A 24,423-nucleotide genomic window follows, 5' to 3' on the forward strand; every position below is an offset into this window, starting at 1 on the left:
AACAAAACAAACTAATAAACCGAATTAACCCTAAAACAAAACTTCCAAATAAAATTGAGATAAGTCATGTCAGAAATGCCATGTTACGCTGCTTTACGGAATCACAAAAATTAAAAATAAGAAAAGAAAAGGACAGTCATCTGCTATCGACAATGAAGACCAAATTACTGAGCCTTGCCCAAGACTGGTGCTTTCTAATATATACAGAAAAATTGATGTTAAAACTAATGAAGTAAAAGATTTTGTTTCAAATATCTGGCGATACTTTCTACAAATGAAGTAACAGATTCAATGATTTTATATCGCGGGTCACCTGTGGTTTAAATGTTAGTCGTAGATTCTACAAAATAAAATGTGAAGACATTAACACAAAAAATGTTACATGCAAAGAAGTGACACCGACTTTTAAACTAAGCTAAAAAAACTTTTCAAAAATCCCGCTTAAATAACTCGAATAACTCGTTTTACTTTTGGGACAATTTACAGAAATTTTACTACACTTGGCCACCGTTCGCACTGTTTTAGACGTCCCAACCAATAAACCAATTGTGAATGATCGAAATTTTCCCTCATAAAAGATGTCAAAATTTAGTGTGTGATGGAATGAAAATAATCGAGTAACTTGTCGTTTTCGTCGTGAATAATTTCATTTCTATATATTTTGACTTAAAAACAAACGGTAATCGTCGTCGTGCAGCCAAAAGTAATCCATTACTAGCCAAATTAAACGTTAAATCAAATTTATGTTGTGAAGAAAGTTTGTCAAAAAATAAAAGAAAGAAAATCTGATTTGGCGACAGGTGCTTTTTTTGTGTGGAAAAAAGTACAGTGCAGAAAATGATATTTGTTATGATTTGTCATTAAGTGTACAGTTAATTAGTGAGTCCGGTGGTGTGCAAACCGATAATTCGGTGACTAAAGACCAACGTTTTATGTTGGGCGAGTAAAATTTCAACGATGCCTTTCAAGTTAAAGCTGAAAAAATCGCGTCAATACAACGTTAGCTCCAAATCTCTGTTCGTTATTTCGGTACATCACTTGCTAGGTAATTAAAATTTCACTTTTTTTTGTATGTTTTGTTGGTTACATAACCGCGTAACCTTCTTAATTTTTTTTTTTTGCTAAATCACACAAATATATTTCGTGTATACACAATACAAACCTAATTAAATCGCATTAATGTCATGTTATTGTACATTACATATAACGTATCGCATTCATTTCGCTTCTTTGCTGCTTTGTGTATTTGTACTTTAAAATAAAAAAATGAGTGCGTGGAAATCGGAATAGTTTTAAAAGGTATAGTTGTGCACCTACTATACACACATTCGTTTATCTTACTGTATACACACAACCAGATAAACCAGCACCCACTAAACGCTAAAATATTCAGCGTGTAAATTTTTATTTCTTATTTTCGGTCGGAAAAAATCAGATTCCGTTATACATTCATTAAATTCATATGGTTATCTTGTCATGAATAATTTATTTAAAAACTCATTTAACCGACAGAAATGTGTTGTTTTTCTTAATTCCGACTTGCGAACAAATTACAATGGAATGTCTGAAGTTATATATATATGAAATGCGTTGCGCATTGTTATCAACATTTGGTTAGTCATTTCAAGAGCTTTTTAATCTTATTGAATTTATTGTTGTTATTTTTTCCGAATAAACAACAACGGCTCTGTAAATGAGGAACACTTCATACGTTCATACACGTCATACCGTCGTTGACTCTATAAGTAACGAGTTCAGGTCTGTCCATGTGTGTGGATATTATGTGTACATCGAAGACAGATATGAAAGAATATCGGCGAGTTTAAGTGACAATAAAGCGGATACCGGGAAATTCTCGTTTTACGAGCGAAAAACAAAAATAAATCCGACAATGATTGAACGTAGAAAAATTGTCTCAAGTCGGGAAGTGAGTTAGTTGAGACCATCGATATAATAATTAGTAATTACGCATTAACAGGCATGTTGAGATACAAGGAGATAGAAGTGAAATGGGACATGTTTTCCGTAATGGGAGTTGATGTGAGGGATTTTTTTGAAAGTGGACCAGGTTTCGTCGGAGCTTTTTTATATGTAAGATATCTGTGCTTGTCCCGTATCTACTGTGCAATACCTATCCAATGAACCCCTACACATGTGTGTTCATATCCTGTAGCGGAAGTAAATCACGAAAAAAAACTCCTTTTTTCGACTTTTGGTGGAAGTTTACCAGGCAAAAAAAAGAATATTAAAATTAAACGACTGCGGTTTTAGACAATTGGGGCCAAGGGATGTCTGGGCATGTAAACAAAGAGTCGCTAAAAATAGCTCTGACGGAGCTTGGTCCACTTTCAAAAAAGTCTCTCGTGGTTTGTAAATGATTCCACACAAAATTTGTTTAACAAATGAAAATCTAGATTTTTATAAATTCTAGTACTTCATTCTTACGAGTGCGTAACAGAAATTCAGAAAATAAAATTCTAGATTTTTACTTATTCAATGAAATTCTTGTGTAATCAATTACAAGCCACAATAACTCTTAAAGAAAACATGTTGCATTTCACTTTTCTCTCCCTGTATTCACCCGTTCTTTTAAATTTTGAGTATATCTCATAAAACTTACGACTTACTGTTCAATTATTCGCATTTCCAATATCTGTAGTCGATATCGACGACAAAACTCAACGATGAACTCTGACTAATTTCGTTTTATATCGCAAAATACTTGTTGTTTCAATGGTAGACTCGCTAAAATTAAATTGACTTCGTATGCTTCTCATGTCTGAACGGTTATTGTATTGCTTTCAGAAGTTGAGCAATTTTTACAGCGGTAAAATTGCTACGTTGCTAAGATTAGCTCAATTTTCATTTGAATTGTTTCACTTTAGAGGAAACAAAATGTACCAAGACACGGATGTTAATTTTGAGACATCATCTGACCAGTCGCATGGAACAAAATGTGTCTATAAATGATGCACAATTCTAGTGATGGTGACGACATTGAACACGACATTATTTAAACCAATGAAAGGTCTAGTTAACTTGAGCTTTTACTTCCGGTGACAACCAGTCCATTACACCTTCTCAGGCTAGATTAAATCTAAATTTTAGACCTACATATAAGTTTGATTTTAGATTTTAGATTTTAAGAGGCATTTGGAGAGAAGAAATTTATTGTCTGCTATGTGCGGATATTGACAAAAATGAAGTGTTTGATGTCTCATTTGCTCAGCTGGGCGTTGAACTTACCTCCACGAACCTAGGATGTGTATTGTGATGATGATGATGTAATTATGATGTCCGTATTTCTATCTACTTTTCATCACCAGGAAGTCTTCCGATCCACATACATAACTTTCACGTGCCCTGATACGCTACATCGCTTGCATCAAATAGTCTAATTTGATAAGAAAATTACTTCAATTCGTAAGCTTATTTCTGAGAACTAATTTTTTAGGCAAAAGTATAAATCTAAAATGAGCTACCCATAAAATTGAATACCAATAAACAAGCGCAACCGTACAATTTCATTTCTGATGTTAGACATCATGTTTCCTGATATCATTTTAATTGATTTTCTACACGAACAAGACCGGTACAACACACCTAATCGCATTCTTTTGTTTTATCTACTTATCAGTTTTCGATACACCAACAACAGTCGATTGCACATTAAGTTCGGAGAGTACAGGCCTGGAATGTTTGTCCAACGTTTGCCAACGATTGTCCATCAATCAATTGGAGTTTTTCGGTTTGCGATACGTCGTCAAAGGATCGACGAAAAATGACGGCGAAGAGTTGCGCTGGGTCGATCTGGAGCGTCCGTTGTCGCGACAATTGGACAAATATGCGGCTAGTCCACGATTGTACCTTCGCGTTATGTACTATGTCATATCCGGCGTTACGTTGATCAACGACGAAGTTACCCGAAATTATTATTTCTTGCAATTGAAAAGTGATATTGTTGAAGGACGGATATCGTGTGATCCGAAACAGGCGGTTATTCTGGCCATGTACTGCCGTCAAGCACAGTATGATAGTCATCAGAACGAACGTCATACGGTAGAATATTTGAAAAATTTGCTGCCATTTCCGCCATCGGCTATTGAAGCTGGCCATTCGCTTGAAACACTGACCGAAGCCGTACTACAACCAAATGCCGAAATTCAAAATCTCACACAGGCCATGGCAGAAGGACTGTTCATAACCGCTTGTCAACAATTAGATGGTTATGGTCAAGAAAAGTTCGATGCGAAAGATGACTGCAGTGCCGAAGTGACGTTAGGGATCACCGTTTCTGGAATAGCAGTCTCGGCGAATGAGAACTCGAAATTTTATCCGTGAGTGTTGACTTAAATCTCCCCAAAATTACTAACAAAAAATCTAACGAAAAATCGTTGACTTGCAGTTGGCACGAGATATCGAACGTGGTGAATCACAAACGTACATTCAACATTGAGTGCACCGAACCGGATAAAAGTGTCGGCTTCAATCTGTGTGACACAGAAACGGGTCGCTACTTCTGGAAGCTATGCGTGTTGCAGCACACATTCTACATCAAATACGAAAAGAATCAAAATCACTCGTCACCCGAGGGCAATTTCAATCTCTTCCAAAATCTTCCCGACGATTTGACTGAAAGCAAGGACAATTTGTTTGTCGAGCAACCAAATCTATATGCATCGGATTCGCATATATCTGCCGGCAATTGGCAAACCGATTCGGTGGTATCATCGAACATGTCGCTAGCACAGAGTCAACAGCAACTGAAGCCTCAGTTCAATCAGAACTGGGTCACTCCTATGATGCCAGACAATTTCACGACTCGTAACAGCAATTGGGGTCTGGTCGGATCGAATGCTTCGTTGAATAATCGAGCGCAGAGTTCGTCATGTTTGGACCTAAGCAACAACAATATAAGCAGCCATGATAAGGAGCGATTAAAGGCATTCCTTCCCGGATACAGATCGGCACCGGATTATGAGACTGCCGTCCAACAAAAGTACCGGGCTAGCGAGAGTGAACTGCGTGTAAATAATCTGGTCCACGTTCAGCCAACCGGAGTCGTCACAGATACTCATATGAACAATTACTCTGGGTCTCAACCAGATGTACATCGGGTGACCGCAGTTGCCGACGCCATTTTTGGCCAGCAACTTCAATATCCGGATGTTACGCAAACCACAAACAGCGTCTATCAACAACATTTTGATCCGAATGTCATTCGCTTGGATGGTCTGTCACAGCAATTACAGATGATGCGCTTCAACAAACCTCCACCGCCATATCCGGCCAATCGATTGAGTTCAACATCCACTCCCGATTTGGCATTAGCATCGCATCGGGCCTTATGTTATCAGGCATATGTGTCCGGTTCCAGTCCAGACTTAGTATCGACACGAACGTTTTTAAATTCACAATACCAGGGACCGCAACAACCGTCGATCCCATCGAATACATTCCGCTATCGATACTCACAGAGTCACATTCCACACGGAACATACGAAAATTTGAATTTGAATTTTCCGGAAAATCAAACGAAAACCAACCTTTTGTCACAGAAAATTCAGAAAGCGTACGATGCAGCGTATCGTGTGCCAAATCAGCAACAGGCTGGTTTGATCGGTTCGCATCAGTTAAATGGGTCCATCGATCCGATTGAACCAATTTATGAAAACATAAATGTTCCACTACCCAATCCAACAGACGGCATTACCAACAATGAAATGCGAGATCGAGCATCAAGTGTTCAATCGGCACCTGGAGTGATGCGCTTCAAGCAACAGCAGCAACAGCCGCCACATCAACATCAACCGAATCCAAACCAGCAGCAACATCAACCCCCACAACCAATACTGAACGATACTCATAATTTTAATGTCACCAAACCAGCCATCTTTTTCGATCGTCAACCAGATCACGTACCCGTCACAAAAGCTCAATCAAATCCAATCGTGGTACAGCATCAAGTTCTTCAAAATTCGCAGAGCCAAGATTTAACCGACAACCATCCGTCAATCGCTATGCATCAACAACAAACCTCACGAAAATCCAGCACTCCCATTGAACAAAATAGTCGACTGAATCGAAGCTATCCCCAATTCGATTCGCTTAACCGTTCGCAGTCAACCAATGTTTTGGACTCATCACAAAGTTCATCGTACACAAATACAACGACCACTACGGATTCCGGTATTAATTGTTCGGAGCATCGCAATTCCAAAGAGAAGAAGAAACGACGATGGAACTTTTGGGGAGGTGGAAGCAAAGGCTCATTGAGTGATAAACAGAAAAGTGCTACATTGGGACGCGACAAAGAAAAGAGCATGAACGCGCTGACAAAGGATGAAGAAAGTAATTTAAGACATCGTTGGTCGACCGGTCTGCCGCGATTGCCATTACTAGCGACAATAAGCAAGGAGAAGTTGGTAAGTTTTCCAATGCTCTAAGCTAGCCTGGCATGTGAACAACGATACTCATATTTCTCTCCTATCCAGTGCCAAATTTTGGAAACAAAACTTAGCGATCCACAACTGTATGTGGAGTTCGAACGCATACCGAAACGAAAGGAAAATGCACGCTACGATTGCGCCCTGCACGAAGAAAATCGAATGAAAAATTTCGATCCAAATTTCCTTCCGTACGACGACAACAGAGTACGTTTGACTCCGACGCGGGATAACCGGTTGGGATACTATAATGCATCGCACATAACGGCTACCGTTGGCGCCAAGCAACGATTTTACATTGTTGCCCAAAGTCCGAATGCTGTACCGGCATTGAATACGTTCCTGCAGTGCGTGTGGGAAGCGGATGTTTATCTACTTGTTCAGTTGTCCGATGAAGTGAATTATGTGCCACCCACGAGTGATAAATGTTTGGAGTATGGTCAGGTGAGTGAGACGTTTGATGTTGCTTTTTTTGTTGAAGTTTCATGGAGCTGTGATGACCGTAACATTTTATCACGCGTCGAGACATTATTATCATGAAATCTGTCACTTCTTTTGTTTAACATATCATCCAAAATCTTTTACTTCATTAGTATTGCCATTCGTTTTGCCACATAAAGAGGGATTCTTTTGAAAAACAGCCTACCGAAATCGGACGCATTTTCTATTGGAATTTTTTATATGTGCCTAGAAAGGACTTCGACTCTAGTGGCCAACACCACTTTCAAAAAAATTCTTCGAAGTTTGTGTGGCTGGTCAAAGGTGAGCAAAAACCGAAAAGTTGCAATTTTCTTACAAAAATTGCTCCAGTTACACGAGCCGTACAGGGTCGTGTGGGGTGTCATTAGAAAGGTAATCACATGTACTATTGAGCCGAATAGGGTCTTATTGGGTTTAGAATTCATCCACACTGAAATATGTGCAGATAAAGTTTTTAACCGAAGACGTACACTGTTCTTACTGAAATTTCTCGAGGTACACAAAATGTACATGGTCGTGTGGGGTATCATTTGAAAGGTAATTTTATTTGCTTTTGAGCCAAATAGAGACTAATGTGGTTTGGATACATATGCGATGAAAAAGAAGTTGAAATGTTTAAGTGTCCATATTTCATCATAGATGCATCCAAACCACATTAGTCTCTATTTGGTTCAAAAGCACATAAAATTACCTTTCAAATGATACCCCACACGACCATGTACATTTTGTGTACCTCGAGAAATTTCAGTAAGAACAGTGTACGTATTCGGTTAAAAACTTTATCTGCACATATTTCAGTGTGGATGAATTCTAAACCCAATAAGACCCTATTCGGCTCAATAGTACATGTGATTACCTTTCTAATGACACCCCACACGACCCTGTACGGCTCGTGTAACTGGAGCAATTTTTGTAAGAAAATTGCAATTTTTCGGTTTTTGCTCACCTTTTACCAGCCACACAAACTTCGAAGAATTTTTTTGAAAGTGGTTTTGGCTTCGAGGGTCGAAGTCCTTTCTAGGCACATATAAAAAATTCCAATAGAAAATGCGTCCGATTTCGGTAGGCTGTTTTTCAAAAGAATCCCTCAAAAGTAAATTCATCACAGCTCTTACTTACTTCTGTCGTTACTGTCGATCTTCTGAATACCAATTTCTTGTTCACTTTTTCAGTACCAAATTTGGCAAGAATTTTCCCAAGTCACCGACAGATGCGTAACAAGCAAACTTCGCATCTATCACACCCAAAGCCGTAGATATCGTTCCGTGTGGCATTTAAGATATTGCGAATGGATTGAGCAAAATTGTCCGAAAGATGTTGGTCAATTTTTGGGTAGGTTTGATTTATCATGGTCGAGAGAAGAAACCTTACGAATCCATTGATTACAGAATTTCTTGAAGAGCTGAGTTCTGTGCGTTTAGCCAGCATCAATGAAGTACCACCCGGCCATAACACAAATCCTCCGGTATTGATACACTGCAGCGAAGGTGGTGGAAGAGCTGGTGTTACATTGGCAGCCGATTTGTTACTGTACACGTTGGACCACAATCAGGTATGTCGTTTAAGAGTCTTAGTTTCGGTCGAATTAATTGTTTCTTCTTGTTTTATGTGTCGCTTAGGATCTGGACATACCAAGAGTTTTGAGTCAGCTGCGTCAACAGAGAGACAATATTGTACCATCGCTGGCTCAATATAAGTTTGTCTACGCGTTGATAATAAACTACTTGAAACGCACGAGACTAATTTAAAATTAGACAAAGAAAGAAACTGGGAGTTTAGTTTGATTTTGAATGTAGTTAAGAAGAAAACGATTTTCGACCAGCGTTCAGAAACAGACCGATTGTTATATTTCTACCGTTGTTGTGTATGTTGGAACGTGATTTTTTTTTAAAATTATTTTTTTGATTTTACATCTGAAAAAAAAATTATCGTTCTTTTGGACGATAGACTATGGAGTTAGCGGTTCAATCAAACTTTTGTTTTTTTCGAATGTTAATTTAATATTGACGAACAAATTTGTATTAATAATAGTATTAAGAACGAAAATTGTTTTCTTTGTTCCGTTTTTGTGCGTTGAATTCAAGTTAATTTATAGTATTCTGTTTGGTTTTTGTATTGTACTACTGCGGTCATACCGCCCAAATTGAAATTAAAACGAACAACCATTTGATTTGCAACATTCGACGTTTTGGATACATTTTTGTTTAAAAATCAAAATTGTGTGATATTGTGAACGGTATTCCGAGTTGATCGTTTCGAGTAGATAGTGGATCCCTGGGACTGATCATAAGTAGTCTTAGGTTTGTGTGAATAACAAAAATTTGAATCAGTAAACCGACAATCTACTCGATATTAGCGGAAAATGTTCACTGATTTAATTTCTTGTAGAAATTTTCACAATTTTCATTGAAGAATTTCAAGAACATCGATAAGTCAAATCCGATGGGTCCTCTAAAGTGCACCAAATTTTTTTTATAAATTTAATTTCAAAAATTTATTTCACCCGAACACTTTCAAATATTTTACGGAGGCCCAATGTATTATCAATAATCATCTAGACTCTAACAAGTTGTTTTTTAGCTTGAAATATAAATTTTTGCAGAGTACAGTTAGAGGCAGTGAATTTTCATGAAGTTTCTTCAGCTGTTTCTCAGCTGATATACACAAGCAATCAGATCTGTTTACACGTCTTCATACGGTTTTACCACAACCATATGCGCGCGTGTCGCAGCTTCAACCGTATAAACAGTTTTGATTGTATGTGTGGATCAGCTGAAAAACAGCTGAAGCAAATTCATGCTGAAAATTCACTGCCTCTGACTGTAATAATTATCAAAAACTAAATTTTTCTCATTTGGCGGCTGTATCATCTGCATTTTCGGTTAACCTTTTCATTTAAGTTTGTATAAAAATCGATGCATTTTTGAGGTGAAACAGATTTTTTTTTCTACGATCAAAAATAACTTGCGAAAACTTTTGTAACCCCATTCATGCTCTATTCATCACTGTTCTCAATATTGTACCACATGTGGAACGAATAGAGCGAATTCTGATTGAAACTATCAGTTCTTAGAATTCTTTAAGAGTCATCGATGCCTAGCTAAAATGGTACCCTACATTTGCGTGTCTAGTATTTCATTTTTGATGATATCTTTTCGTCAGATTCCATTTGAAAAATGTACAACCGGAATAACGACCACCAATTTGCTACCTTTAAATAAAAATTAGTTCTGGTTGTAGTCGCTTGACCAGCTCTGAGAAAAGTCAGCAGCTTAACGAAATTTTCATAAACTGCTCAGTCTTTTCAGAACTGGTCAAATACTACAACCAAAACTATTTTCTGGTGAAAGCTAAACATTTTTGGTCGTTATTACGGTCTTATATTTTTGAAAGAGTATTCTGGTGGAAAGATATCATCAAAAGTAAACTTTAATGCAGTATTTCAAAAATGCCCAAATGTTTGCTCTTCATTAAAGCATCGTTGCATCTTAAGAGGAATGGACCCTTTGCAAATTTGTAGCCTACATTTAGGCAGAAAAATATTCGTTTTTTGATGATTTCTCCGAAGCAAAATCTTTTTTTGAAAAAGTACAACCATTAAAGCACTAAAAAATGTTAAAGGAAAAATTGGTTGGTGAACGATAAGTTGTCCCACTTGGAGAAACCGAATCATCAAAAACGAATATTTTTCCGCCTAAATGGAGGCTAAAAATTTGCAAAGGGGTGATCGCTCTTAACAGTAAAAAAATTCATATTTTATCAAATTGAAACAAATTATTTGGCAAAAACATTAAACACTTAACTTTAAGCAAGTGTTTAGACCAGTGATTATGGCTGACCAAAATTAACAACACCCATAGGATACTTAAATCTTGTTAATTATTGTCAGCTCTCATTGCATATAACATAATTCAAGCCTCGTACGAGGTTTCATCCAACTCATTTCGAAATTTAAAATTAAGAAATGCCAAAAATGGAAAGTGAACACAAAATTACTACTTACAACAAACAATGTAATCCCGTGTATTTAGAGGGAACCATCTGTTATCTTTGAGATTCGAAACGGATTGTTTTCTGTGTATTAATTGTAATGATTCTCGAATCGAGTTTTATTTTTTGTTTTAAATTTACGAGTGATGCGAGTTTAGCAAAGTGCCTTCTTTTTTGAATAAACTTTTTTATTAAAATTGTATAAAATGTACGGCCATTTTTTTGATAAAATAAAATAAATAAAAAGGAGAAAAATAAACAAATAACATTTTTGTTTTTAACATTGACTTTATCTAATACTTAGCCTTTTATTGGGCGGGGATTTTATTTACTGATAATATGGGTCGTTAGCCAAACGGCCGCTAACTTTAAATTCAACATAAAGTGAACGATAACACTAAATTCGCACTAGGAAAAGCGTTGCCGTTTGCTTAACATTGAATTTACAGATCGTAGCCGTTTTGCTAACGACCCCTAATAGGGGATCATTAGATGGCACAGCCGGGGTTTTTAACGTTACGGTTCTTGATTGCTCTTCATTTTCCCCTAAACACTCACGTTAAGTGCAACTTAATAACGAAAGCTTCGATTGGCTATCGCTAATCCGTTCTTTTTTAAGTGGCTCGTTGACACAAAACGCATCTTCTTGGTCCTTATTCCTTGGTCGCACGAATCAGAACTACTACTGCTTTTAAACGTCATTCCTTTACTTTTTCTGCTTTTTTCGTGTTGTATAAATCTTGTGTTGTAAACAAATGAAAATTGATTGAAAATGTAAGTAGTCAGGGGGCATGTTGCCATTGATGAAATAAATGAATAAAATAAATGAAAAGCTATCAAGACAAAGACATCTGTTTCGACATTAGGACATGTGTACAGTGGCGGTCCCGACTAGCTTGTCCAGCCGCCACCACTCCACCACTGATCGAAATTTACCGAAAATCATTTACGGTATCAAAGCAAAGCTTGCACGTAGGTTTGAATGTGAACAAAAGAAAGTTTTTTTCAAACCATCATAAGCCACACATATTCGACTAGGGTTGATTCTTCTATATATACGAAGTGCAATTGTATCTACATTTGTTGAATTTTCAACCACCAGACGACTAGTCATCAATTATATGTGGTTGAATGATAAGAATTCAGCACATCAACAACGAATCCGTGCCGTTAGACACGACAGAGACTGCTGTTTTTCGCCTGATCCAATCATACAAACAAAACTGCTTGTACTTGTTTATACGGGCGAAATAGATACACGTACGCGTGGTAGTACTAAAACCATTTAAAGACGTAAAACACATTTGTGCATGAATGGAGCAGGTGAAACTAAATGAGTCAATTATTTCATAGTCGCCGACTGTAAAAGAAATAATTTAACCATGTAGACCTACTGTCTAGTGTCTTATGGAAAATCTATTACTTCTTTAGTTCATCTTTTTGTCGTCTTTGTCGATATTTGATTGTTCGGGGATTCTTCAGGTGATTCGAAAGACAACGGTTCCTTCGTGCTAGTTTGTTCGATTAGTCTTTCAATTTTATAGGTTCTCATCTTTTGTTTCTTATTTGTTTGACATTTTTTCACCAAAGAGGTCAATAGTGAAGGAAGTCTTCCGTTATTTTTATGCGATATAGAAGTACTTTTAAAAACTGAATAGTCGAAGGACTATTGGCCGCTAAAAGCCTACGGTTGGAGCATAGGCAACGGTACTCTAGTTCTGTTAGAGAGGCTATTAAGCGGAATTGTCAAATGTTATATGGAACGAACATTAAGGCTGTGATTGATGTCAATACAACTAGTTTTGCTGACACAAAACTATGAAACATCACCGATTCAAAATTCCAAAGCAAGGATGGACAATAAATAGTGGCAATAAAAAACACGGTTGTTCAGTAAGTTTTAAACGCAGTCAGTATACTTACTAAGAATCGTAGGAATGGTAACCTCTAGCTGGTTTGTTGTGTATTAGTTTCAAATATTCATAAAGTGTGGTGTTGACTAAACAATCGTATATCATAAAAATAAACAAATTCACCTGGACGACGGCCAGATATCGAAGCTAAATATACGAAAAATTACTCATTTTTAACGTTATATGCATCAATGTCACTAAATGTGTGTGTGAGCAAACATGTTCGTTGAAAATAAAAACATGACGAAAATTCCTTCTAGAAAAGATTTGTTTCATTTTTTGTTTCTTTCGGCTGGAATCGTTTCCTCTTGCGTGAACTGTATAAATACACCTGTCTCCCATCGCTGTGGTTGTTAGTCAAGAAACGTGTATTGAACTGTGTGCTGAAATAACGATATCTATTCCGTGACCGAAGAAAACTTTAATTTCAATAGACAAATAAAATCAAAGTGAAAACCATGACTCAAGACAACTTCCAAGACACAAACATTTCGGACGATTTCTATGATCCAGTTCGGTATCATTTCGTCGACCGTTCCAAGAAGACAACAGAGGAAGACATTCCTGTAACACGTACGTTTCGATGCTACAGAGACGCTGATGACTATTTGCATCCACGCGTGCAATACGGAAAGTATACAAAAGAAACCGAGCCGAGCAAATATGCCCTGGAGAAATGTATCGACGTGCAACACTTTAAACCGGAAGAAATATCAGTGAAAGTGGAAAAGAATTGGATTGTGGTGCAGGCCAAACACAAGGAGAAGCAAGACGAGCAAGGTTTCATTATGCGAGAATTCACACGACGATACGAATTGCCAGCCGGTTGCAGAGGAGAGGATGTTGTGTCGAGTTTGTCGTCGGATGGTGTATTATCAGTCAAATGTGCAGCGATACCAGTCATCGAATATGCAGAGGAACGTAACGTTCCCATTGAACAAACACATCAACCTGCTTCTCAATCGAACGGTTCGACCAGGACGGATAAAAAGGATGGAAAAGAAACACCAGTTGCATAAAGCTACGATTCGTTACAATATTATCGGATATATCCACTCCACATCCAGATCTACTTTAGTGTTAATGATAATAAGAAGTTGTAGTTGATCTGCATGTAAGATCTTTTGTGGAACGTTTTCACCTACATTAACAACAAATTAAAAATTCTCAGTTGTAAACGTCGAAACGTTTTTTTTTAGTTAGTTCGCTATGACGGACGCTTAAATATTTCTGTGCCTTAGAATCATAATTCGACGTATTTCGTCACTACAAAGTGATTGCTAAGAAAAGCTGAAATTGTTGTAATGTTTTTTTGTTTTGTTTTTCGTCTCATTATGATCCTTACGGCACAGAAAACGTACTTCGTGACTCTTGACGAAAGCAGAATTTTTTCAGAACACGTCTTAAGCTTGTCCTACTCGGCTTCGTCTCGTTAGGACAAACTTAAGACTAGTCTTGAAAAATTCTACTTTTCGTTACTTGTGACGAAAAATACTATTCGCGTACATTTTAGCGTTCATTAATCGATCAAAATACACAAAAATAAATTGTGATAAATTCTACGGATTAAAACATTTTCGTTTAAAAGTGGTTGTTTTCTGAACACAGGCCGTTTGACTTTAATAAATGCGACAATTACGACATGATATTATGAATGCAATAGGAAATGAGTAATTCTTCTATTATTTCTGTTGCTGAAACAATTCTAACGAATGAACTCGTTCTAAGAATGTTTTGAATGGGTTTGAACCAACGCATTTCAGGCAGAGTACTGAGTACTGAAACTGGACAGTCAATCAAACAAATTTTTGCACTGTAAAAAATGTGGAACAATTTTTCATACAAATATACTATATTTGGCAGCTGTCACTCGAAGCACTTTCGCTTGAGGTGCGTTGTTTGAACAGATTGATATCAAAACATCTATCAAAGTTACAGTTGTTTGTGATTTCTTTAGCCCCATATATAGATACCAACCAACGCTTCGGAAGATATGGCCGAAAATCCGAAAAATTTTATTAAAATAATCCCTGATATTATTACTAAATGAATCATTTTTATGCATGAAGAGTGTATGCAGATATTAATGAGAATTTGGAAATAAAATTTTTGTTGTATGCGCCCAACGTGATTTGAACCGTGGACCTCTTGTAAAAATTATTCCGACACCTTTCGGTGAAAGTCCGAAGCAATACAACATCTAAAAAATAAATGAATCATCATTTCAAATTCAGAATTTGATTCCCCAATCGCTTTACTGATGGCCAACACTGCCGAACGAGTATGTTTGATTCTCTGTTATTTGGGTTAACTCGTGCACATATAAGTTATATGATATAACACAGTAAAATGTTGATTTTTTTGTTTAAATATTGGAGGATTTAATGTGAATTTTTAAAAGTGAATACTGTAAATCCTGCGTAAGCTGACCACCTCGTAGTTTTCCACTAGTTTTTCTTTAATTTCTCGTTTTTAAATTTTTTTCAGGAAAATTCTACTACTTTGTAAAAAAGAGAAAATTCATTAGGACTGAGAAAGTGGTCAACTTACAGAGGGTGGTCAACTTACGCAAGTTTTACAGTAGTATATTACGTCCAAGGTTCCAAGTTTTTATTTTGACAAGTGGGAACGTTGTGGCCCGACCCGAAGGTCGTATTCAAACTAACAAAAAAAAAAAAATTGGAACCTTGGACGCACAGTGCTTCGGGTCGGTAAATACGAAAAATATACTCAAAAAATTGCACTTACCGACCAGAAGCACGTAAATGATTAATCAATACGTCATCAAAATGTGTGTTGCCGAATAAATTTGACTTTCTACGATTAAGTTCATTATCGGCTACACAAGAAAATGAAGCAAATACATTCGATGAGGGAGACAGGTACTTAATAGTTATTTATCTACCAAGGTAGGTATGAAGGTATTTTTTCGCACTAGATGTCGATTGTCGACCCGAGGCGAAGCCGAGGTCGACAAGACGTCGTGTGTGAAAAAATACCGACATACCGACCGTGGTAGATACTAGTTATTTATCTACCAAGGTAGGTATGAAGGTATTTTTTCGCACTAGATGTCGATTGTCGATCCGAGGCGAAGCCGAGGTCGACAAGACGTCGTGTGCGAAAAAATACCGGCATACCTACCGTGGCAGATACAACGTTTTTCGCAATTTCGGGCCATAATCACCTTTCCAATGCAAAATATTACCAAAATTTCTACCAAACATTCACATGCAAACATGATGTCATTTGAACGATCAAGCAACCTTTCTATATACACATTACAATATGATGTATAGAGACGCGCTAAATATAATCAAGTAGTCAATGCTTAGTATGTACGCTTCAACAATACGTTCTGTATAATTGTGTGACTCTGTAGCCGAATGGCTATGGTCGTTGCTTGGTGTTTGGAAGAATTTTGGTGTTGGATGATCAAATCCTGGTCTGTGCAAAGTTTTTATTTATAAAATTTAGTCTTTCTTAAAGGTACTGAGCTATGTAGCGTGCGAAAAAAATGTGAAAAAGCCCAAGTGCGAAAAAATAATCAAAAACGCACTGTGAAATAAATACCTTCAAAACGACATTAAATGGATGCATGGAAAGGTGATGATTATGGACCGGAATTGCGAAAAACGTTTTTCGCAATTTCGGGCCATAATCACCTTTCCAATGCAAAACATATCCCACATTTTGTTCCAAAATTCTTGTGTAAACAGAAATTCATTTGAACGATCAAGAAGGCTGCATTATAATACACATTGCAATGTGATGTAAAGAGACGCGTTGTTTTGCATTGGAAAGGTGATGATTATGGACCGGAATTGCGAAAAACGTTTTTCGCAATTTCGGGCCATAATCACCTTTCCAATGCAAAACATATCCCACATTTTGTTCCAAAATTCTTGTGTAAACAGAAATTCATTTGTGCATTATAATACACATTGCAATGTGATGTAAAGAGACGCGTTGAATGAAATCGAGTAGTCAATGCTTAGTATATACGCTTCAACAATACGTTCGGTATAATTGTGTGACTCTATAGCCGAATGGCTATAGTCGCTGCTTTGTGCTCAAAAACCTTTTGGTGTCGGGGGTTCGATTTCTGGTCAATGTAAGATTTTTATTTATAAAAATTTAGCCTTCGTTGAAGGTAATAGGTTCTTTAGCGTGCGAAAAAAAAAGTTGATATCGCACTGAGTGCGAAAAAAAAAAGTTGATAACGCACTGCGTGCGAAAAAAAAGTTCATATTGCGCTGTGTCCGGGAATACAGTGAAATAAATACCTTCAAAACGACATTAAATGGATGCATGGAAAGGTGATGATTATGGACCGTAATTGCGAAAAATTAATTTAGTTCGAAATTGTGACAAAGCAATGCACTTCAAGCATGAGTGGTACTCTAAATAGAGTACTGAAACTGGACAGAAGACAGTGTACAAATTTTGACACTGTAAAAAAATGTGGAAATTAGAAGCACTTTTGCTTTAAGTGCAATGGGTCTATTTTGCTTCTGTGATCCAGTTAAAACTCAGACGAATATTCGGCGAACTTCCTACAGGGTCTTTGATGTTCTTCCTTCGTATGTAAGTATTTCCGATTCCCCACGTCGTACAAATTTGAATTTCGTCAGTTTCTTCTATGCAAAAGGTGCAGAAATGACATTACTAAGTTTACAGTCTTGGCCTTGAAAATGTAACCTGCTATCAGATTGAGGCTGTAAAATATGTTTGGCGGTTATTTTATGAGCTGCAAACATACGCAATATTGTTTGCCATCGACAATAAATTTAATATAATCAAATACTCTGAGATACCATTATTTTAAGGTTTTAAAGTTATTACACTGAGTTTTAGATAACAATAGACCAAACAAAACGAAAAATTTCGTTATTCAAAAATCGTACGTGCTGGAAACGTGATTAAATTGAAGAAAGTTTGTGCTGAAATAGGAGTGTTGAAATTTGGGATAGAAAACTGAAACAAAATGCTAAGTGGCTCGGCTAGATATTCAGTGTACATCTCAGTTATTTTTGCTCTTCTCAGTACAACGAGCGGTCAAACTCAATGTTCCAATACCGGTATTTATTTCGAAGAAGTAGCCAAATCTTGCACGAATTACACTCGTTGCGTATTCGGTTTGCGGTCTGAGCACTCTTGTGACGAAGGTTTCCAGTTCGATCCAACGACGAGTCGGTGTGATTTAGAGTCCATTGTTGGATGCAATAAATGTCCGGAAAATATTGAGTTTGGAGATTTTTCGGCGTACGCTGACAAGGATAATTGTTCAATGTAAATAGAAAACAGAAATTGGTTTTGTTCTACTAATTTCAATATTTTCTGCTATAAACTTCCTGCAGTGGTTTCGTTTGTTTTGGTGAAATATACCCATTCCAAGTTGATTGTCCTGAAAATCTTCACTTCGATGTTAGCACTCTGATGTGCATTCTTCCGCAATATTCTATCTGTGTAAGCGATTTTGCTCCCGTTTTCGTTTATAATACCTATGATCATGCACGTGCTCTTTTATAGACCGATCGAATTACAACAACCGAAGCTCCAACGACAACTACGACTACCACCACAACAACAACCACACCATCAACGACCACGACTACAACTGTTCCTCCGACCACCACTCAAGGTAGGTGAGGTTCAGAAAATTAAATTTAGAAGACGTGACCTACCCTGCATACATATGTGCTTCGTCGTTTGGATGAGAGATACATTTTAGTTTAAGCATTTTTCCGATGGGTTTATCGTCCGGTGTAAACGTTTTCTTTTTCATTTAAAATTTTGTGTTTTATTGTCAGTTCAGGTTTAAAAAAATATTTTTTTTTTGCTGAAACAACAGCACCGGGAAATGGTTGTGCCTGGTCTGGATGCTACCATGCTAGCGGAGCTGTCTGTTCGACAGCAAATACTGGTGGAAGTGGCCGTCCCATTTACATCTCGCACAAAAAATGCGAAATCTTTGGAAGGAAAGACTTCTGCTGTGACCGAAATTGCAGGTATCAAGAGTGTGGCAAGAAGTGTGACAGTCTTAAAATGAAACGATATTTGGAAGTGGGAGATGTAACTTGTATCACAAACATACCTGGATTCGGTTCGTTGCAATCAGTTCAGCAATATTGTTGTCCATGAATTGATACAGAGTCTGCAGCAAAATGTAAACTTCTTAACGACATATGATGAATACATCGTTGTTATTACAGAAACGTGTTTGATATCGAAATAAATGATTTCAGCTTAAAGAGTGGTATTAACGAAGAGAGATGGAACAAATCAACGCACAGTGCTTTGAACAAATCCAATATAACGTAGTTTTTGAAAGGTTTACAATTCCCACCTCTACCTTCTCAAAAAGATCCACTTAACATTGTAAACAATATACATCAAGACTTACGGCCAGTTTCGATTATCGGTATAAGCATGAAAGGAACACATCGCACAGTAGGCAACATATCCGTTATCGACAAAGATGACAAAAACAAACCACTTTTTTCTATTGAATTGTAACTGGTATGACTCATTATTCACACCACACAATACGCAGAAAATACAGTTGTGTAAGCATCCAGAGGTCTGTCGGTAGTACAGGCATCCCAAAAAAGATAAATTCAACGACAATCGGCTTTGTATGAAAAGCTTACAAACGGCTTCGGAAAATCTTTTGTTAAAATTTTTCTTAACGGTACTTTTCTCTGTAGCGCAATTGCAGCGTTTTTTTTTAATTGTTCGTTTAATCAAATCAAGTTTATACAGTTTGTTTACAAATAATTCTTGTTAAAAAATAATTGCAGCGTAAATTTATCTTTTTTGGGATATCTGTTGCATTGTCACATTTCGATGTCACAACGCCTGAACCTGTTACAGACGCCTGTATGTTATCGATAACGACGATACAAATTAGTGACTAATGCAAGCAAAGTGCACCGTTCAAATATTGATGTGAAGTAATAGATTCGATAAAAATACTGCGAATCCACTCAAATTATGTAAACAAAAAGAAGATAATACAAAAGGTTTGGTTATATATCTATATCGATATAAAGGAAATTCACCACAAACTCACCTCACACTAGCGTTCCGTGTGTTTTTGTGGACAATTTTTCTTTGTTTGTACATGTTTCGCTAGTTTCCAAAGTATGTATTTAATCTAAATAACTCTTCTTTGTTTTTACAAAGAAGAGTTATTTAGATTAAATACATACTTTGGAAACTACTGGAATCAGGTGGAGATTGAAATGGTTGCACAATCGATACATCAGGAGAATTAGAATTATATTGGAAATAGTTGTCAGCTCATCTTTAATGGAACTACTTCGATCTTTAAACTTCGATATTTCTTCTGTATAACAACAAAAAATATGGAAACCAGCAAAGAATCATAAAACTTACTGACATATTTCTGGCCAAGACCTTCTTTAAATCGATTTTTCACTATGAAGCCACGATGGCTTATTTTTGGTCAAATGGAGAAAAATGTAGACCACAACCAGATCTACATTTTTCTCCATTTGGCCAAAAATGAGCCATCATGGCTTCATGGTGAAAAATCGATTTAAAGAAGGTCTTGGCCAGAAATATGTAAGTATTGTGATTCTTTTCAAGAAAATCAGGAAAGTGGGATGCTTGGGCTTCTAGGAATTTCGCTCCGCGTCATTCACAATAATTGACAAAATAACATATTTTGTATAAGGAAAATGTGGCTTTGTGGGTTATTGTGAATGACACGGCGCTAAATTCCTCAACACATTGTATACTTTATCATTAAAGAGACCTTACTGGAGCGACCTCACTATATAGTTCTGTTGATCGTTGTTGCTAACAGGGGACTAGCCGTCTTGAGATCATAGAGATCATTGTGCACACGTGCACAGTTCTTTTACTCTAGACAGTAAAAATTTCTGAATGTTAATAAACTTGATATTCGACAAAAGCGAACAGGTTTGTACGATAAATTTATTTTTAACATGTCGTCTAAATGTTAAATGATACGATAACGAACAAAAATCGCAGGCTAACCTAATGCGTTCTAAAGACACATCATTCCGTTTTTAGTATAGTTTAAACATTCTGCAAAGATAGTGTTCAAAATAGATATTAGTACTACAACAAGGTCTAACCCATTATGTTTTCAATATAATGTGTTCCGTACCGTGCGAACTCAATATTAAACTAAGATCAGACGTTGTGACCAGTAAATTGGTGAAGTAGATTTTCCAAATAATCTGATTGTGAAATTTAGTACGGTCTATCTGTTCAGTGTATTCAAGGGAACTATGTACAATCTGTGAATCAGATTCTGTGTTAATATTAATTGAATCGATAAGATCGATAATTACCTTTCCTCGCCTGTTACACTCTTAAAGATGCGACAGACGAATTTATGCGGCATTGCCGGATGGCATCCGGAATGGTTACAGAAATTCGCGAATGTAAAAGTCTTTCTGATCATCTATGGACTGTTGGGCACGACACAAGGAATGGCATTTTACTATTTTAACGTCACTTTAACGACAATCGAAAAAAGATTCAAAATTCCCAGCGGCACCACAGGCAAGCTAAGCAAAAATTGATTAACATATTTCATTAAAAAAAATGCAAATTTAGGTATCATCTTAAGTGGAAACGAATTGTCTCAGATAATGCTATCACTGATTCTTTCTTACGTGGGCGGCCAAAGAAACCGACCCAAGTGGATTTCGTGGGGAATGATATTTTGTTCAATGTCTTGCTTCATACTGGCATTGCCACATTTCATTTACGGTCCCGGTGACGATGCTATGCGCTTGACTCAAGAGTATTTGAACGAATATCACAACAGCACCTTGGTGGTAAATGGTGGACTGATGAAAGAAAAGAACTTCGGAAATTATTTTATGTCTCTTGTTCTGTTGAATAGGACTCGCCGAGCAGTCAGCGAGATAAATTATGTTTAGGAATTACAATAACCGAATCGTGCGATGAACTGTTTAGCATAGTCCCATTGCTCTTACTGTATCTGTCGCAGTTTGTATTGGGAATCGGACAAACATTGTACCTTAGTCTCGGTCAACCTTATATCGATGATAATACACGGCGAACGAATACACCGATGATGTTGGCTTATGCAATGTCGCTTCGGATGTGTGGACCGGTTGCCGGTTACGTATTGGGATATTTAACACTAAAATTGTATATAGATCCAACGAAAACACCGCTCATTGACACCAACGATCCCAGATGGCTGGGTATGTAATACGAAACATTTTGCTATACAGTTCCTGGTAAATACTTGTGCGTTACAGGTGCCTGGTGGGTTGGATGGATTTTTCTGGGAATACCAATGTTGGTATTTTCACTTTTAGTTCGAATGTTCCCGCGACGAATAGATAGAAAACACATTAACCAACTGGACAGAATAAGTGAGGAGGAACCGCTGAAACATGATCAATTGAATGAAGATGCAGAGATGCAGAGTGACAATTTTCCGAAGTTGAAAGAATTTCTAAAAGCTCTGGCTGGACTACTGAAAAATAAACTTTTAATGTTTAACATCATGGCCTCAGTGTTCTACATACTGGGCTTTATAGGTTACACATTATTCCTCAGCAAATACATTGAAGTTCAATTCAATAAAAGTCCATCGGAAGCAACAATTTTAACGGGTCCATTAACCATTGCGGGTAAATATAAATTTTTTCTTTTTTTAATTTCGTGTTGCAAGAAATACAATTTTCAGTATGAATTTGCATCATCTGTTTTTCAGCTGATCTACACAAACAATCAAAACTGTTTATACGTCTTTATACGGTATAACAGCTGCTATATGCTTCAACCATATAAATAAGTTTAAATAGTTTGTGTGGATCAGTTGAAAAACAGCTGAAGCAAATTCATGCTGAAAATTCACTGCCTCTGACTGTAAGATCTTCAACTCTTTACGACGTTAAATTGAGAAACATAAAAAGTGTTCAAAACCCATTTTCTCAAACATTTTTATTCGTTATAAAGGTTCGGTAACCGGTCTTTTAGTGTCCGGAATAGTTATTAAACACTACCAGCCGGGACCAAGGAAATTGTTCCTTTGGAATTTTGCGGTCGGTGTGTGTAAGTATTCAAACGACAAGCGATTACAAGTATAATTCGATAGCTTTCAAGATATTGATAGCAACGTTATTTGGTTCATTTCGCAATATAAGCCCAGTAGAACCGGAAATCGTCACTGACTATGGTTGTCCATTTACAGTTATCGTATTGTGTCAACTTAGCTACACGTTTCTTAGTTGCGACCACTCAAGCGCAACAATCTTATCTGCAAACCTAACAACAAAATGTAACATGGACTGCTATTGCGATAATGTAGCTTACAGTCCAGTTTGCTCTGTAAGAACTGGTTCAACCTTCTATTCGCCATGTCATGCAGCGTGCAGTCAGTGGGACAGCGAAAAAAAGACCTATTCAGGATGTGGGTGCGCTACTCAGTCTCTGGAGGAATATGAGAACGGTTCAGCGATTTATAAAGAAATAACATTTGAAAGTGATGCACATCAGGTCGTTGATGTGGAAAACATAATGAGACCAGGTATACGGGCTCCAATTCGAGCTACTTTCATCGATACATAATGCCAATGTAAATGTCTTCTCTAGGTCCATGCTTGAATGGTTGTGCGAATACATTTTACCTGTTTACTTTCATCATGTTTGCAGTGAATTGGTTGGGTTCTACATGTAAAATTGGAAATGTTCTTTTAACGTTACGGTTCGATTGATTTGCATTTTAAATTCAAACTCTCCACGTTTCAACGGTTGTATGTTTTATGTTTCAGCGTCGTTGCCGAAAAAGACAAAGCATTTTCGCAAGGCTTAGCTCTAATGCTCGTATCACTATTTGCACTCTCTCCTGGTCCCATAATGTACGGTTATATTATCGACAGTTCCTGCTTAGTATGGAATTATAGGTGCGAAAATCGTGGCAGTTGTCAACTGTACGATGCAGACCAATTTCGATATAGGATGAATATAACAGGAATATCACTGACTTTTGTGGGTGTCGTATTTGATTTTCTGGTTTGGCGTCGTGTAAAAAATATAAAATTGTACAGTGAACCAGATGAGATTAAATGTGGACGTGATGTGGAAAAATGAGCAGGATCCGCTTGTCCTTCTTAGTTTAATTAACGGATGATCATACCAATACCAATAAGTTTTCATTCTGATTTAGCATGTGTAAATTGGATTAAAAATTGTTGTAAATAAAAAAGGCTGACGAACTATAGCCTCCAATATTCTCAAAAATGTTTAGCTCCTTCTGTCCATCGCAAACAAAATTATAGTTCACGTGAATAATTGCGATGGATTGGTTCAAAAATAATTACCACTCCTTTTAAAGCGCTCATCGTCATCCAAACCCTTTTTAGAAGTTGTGTATGAAGATTCTGCATAGTAGAAGTAACTGTAAAAATATTTTCCGATGTCTCTGTTTTTGTTATAATGATCGCATTGGGCTCATCTGAATGAAAAAGGTTCAAAGTTTTGTCACGAATTTTTTCGAATTGCGTTGACCGCCACTTTATGCAACGTTACTTAAGAAAGGTAGGTTTTAAATT

General features: G+C 36.9%; 4 protein-coding genes and 1 long non-coding RNA gene across 5 annotated transcripts; 4 read left to right on the top strand and 1 right to left on the bottom strand.

Annotated features, from left to right (window-relative positions):
- The first annotated feature begins 563 nt into the window (after positions 1–563).
- Positions 564–9,164, top strand: LOC119066740 (tyrosine-protein phosphatase non-receptor type 14). Its single transcript, XM_037169362.1, has 7 exons — positions 564–1,045; positions 3,638–4,337; positions 4,406–6,425; positions 6,495–6,890; positions 8,099–8,258; positions 8,315–8,478; positions 8,546–9,164. Exons 1-7 carry the CDS (start codon positions 958–960, stop codon positions 8,672–8,674), a joined length of 3,657 nt encoding a protein of 1,218 aa, XP_037025257.1. The 5' UTR covers positions 564–957; the 3' UTR covers positions 8,675–9,164.
- Positions 9,165–10,963: 1,799 nt separating this feature from the next.
- Positions 10,964–14,380, bottom strand: LOC119066811. The gene is made up of 3 exons (XR_005085799.1): positions 14,368–14,380; positions 12,836–12,838; positions 10,964–11,099 (listed from the first exon to the last, which is right to left on the bottom strand). It is a non-coding gene; the product is annotated as an uncharacterized LOC119066811 (long non-coding RNA).
- Positions 13,143–14,657, top strand: LOC119066796 (heat shock protein 23-like). The gene has a single exon (XM_037169460.1). The coding sequence runs from the start codon at positions 13,288–13,290 to the stop codon at positions 13,846–13,848; it is 561 nt and encodes a 186-aa protein (XP_037025355.1). The 5' UTR covers positions 13,143–13,287; the 3' UTR covers positions 13,849–14,657.
- Positions 14,658–17,510: 2,853 nt separating this feature from the next.
- Positions 17,511–19,022, top strand: LOC119066786 (integumentary mucin C.1-like). Its single transcript, XM_037169448.1, has 4 exons — positions 17,511–18,121; positions 18,190–18,298; positions 18,362–18,473; positions 18,684–19,022. The coding sequence occupies exons 1-4, from the start codon at positions 17,817–17,819 to the stop codon at positions 18,971–18,973; spliced, it is 816 nt and encodes a 271-aa protein (XP_037025343.1). The 5' UTR covers positions 17,511–17,816; the 3' UTR covers positions 18,974–19,022.
- A 2,149-nt stretch (positions 19,023–21,171) lies between these two features.
- LOC119066748 (solute carrier organic anion transporter family member 74D-like) lies at positions 21,172–24,011 on the top strand. The gene is made up of 8 exons (XM_037169377.1): positions 21,172–21,391; positions 21,446–21,669; positions 21,738–22,065; positions 22,123–22,500; positions 22,829–22,924; positions 23,064–23,399; positions 23,465–23,576; positions 23,644–24,011. Exons 1-8 carry the CDS (start codon positions 21,205–21,207, stop codon positions 23,960–23,962), a joined length of 1,980 nt encoding a protein of 659 aa, XP_037025272.1. The 5' UTR covers positions 21,172–21,204; the 3' UTR covers positions 23,963–24,011.
- The last annotated feature ends 412 nt before the right edge of the window (positions 24,012–24,423 follow it).

This window comes from Bradysia coprophila, chromosome IV (assembly GCF_014529535.1).
Source record: "Bradysia coprophila strain Holo2 chromosome IV, BU_Bcop_v1, whole genome shotgun sequence".
NCBI classification, from domain to species: Eukaryota; Metazoa; Arthropoda; class Insecta; order Diptera; family Sciaridae; genus Bradysia; species Bradysia coprophila.

Bases quoted from the DNA above. Each gene is read 5' to 3' on its own strand.
- LOC119066740 (XM_037169362.1), top strand. From the start codon at position 958: ATGCCTTTCAAGTTAAAGCTGAAAAAATCGCGTCAATACAACGTTAGC. The intron at 6,891-8,098 runs GTGAGTGAGACG...TCACTTTTTCAG, and splicing joins AATGTTTGGAGTATGGTCAG to TACCAAATTTGGCAAGAATT. The intron at 8,259-8,314 runs GTAGGTTTGATT...CATTGATTACAG, and splicing joins AGATGTTGGTCAATTTTTGG to AATTTCTTGAAGAGCTGAGT.
- LOC119066796 (XM_037169460.1), top strand. From the start codon at position 13,288: ATGACTCAAGACAACTTCCAAGACACAAACATTTCGGACGATTTCTAT.
- LOC119066786 (XM_037169448.1), top strand. From the start codon at position 17,817: ATGCTAAGTGGCTCGGCTAGATATTCAGTGTACATCTCAGTTATTTTT. The intron at 18,122-18,189 runs GTAAATAGAAAA...AACTTCCTGCAG, and splicing joins GACAAGGATAATTGTTCAAT to TGGTTTCGTTTGTTTTGGTG. The intron at 18,474-18,683 runs GTAGGTGAGGTT...CTGAAACAACAG, and splicing joins TCCTCCGACCACCACTCAAG to CACCGGGAAATGGTTGTGCC.
- LOC119066748 (XM_037169377.1), top strand. From the start codon at position 21,205: ATGCGACAGACGAATTTATGCGGCATTGCCGGATGGCATCCGGAATGG. The intron at 21,670-21,737 runs GTAAATGGTGGA...TCTGTTGAATAG, and splicing joins ATCACAACAGCACCTTGGTG to GACTCGCCGAGCAGTCAGCG. The intron at 22,066-22,122 runs GTATGTAATACG...TGTGCGTTACAG, and splicing joins CAACGATCCCAGATGGCTGG to GTGCCTGGTGGGTTGGATGG.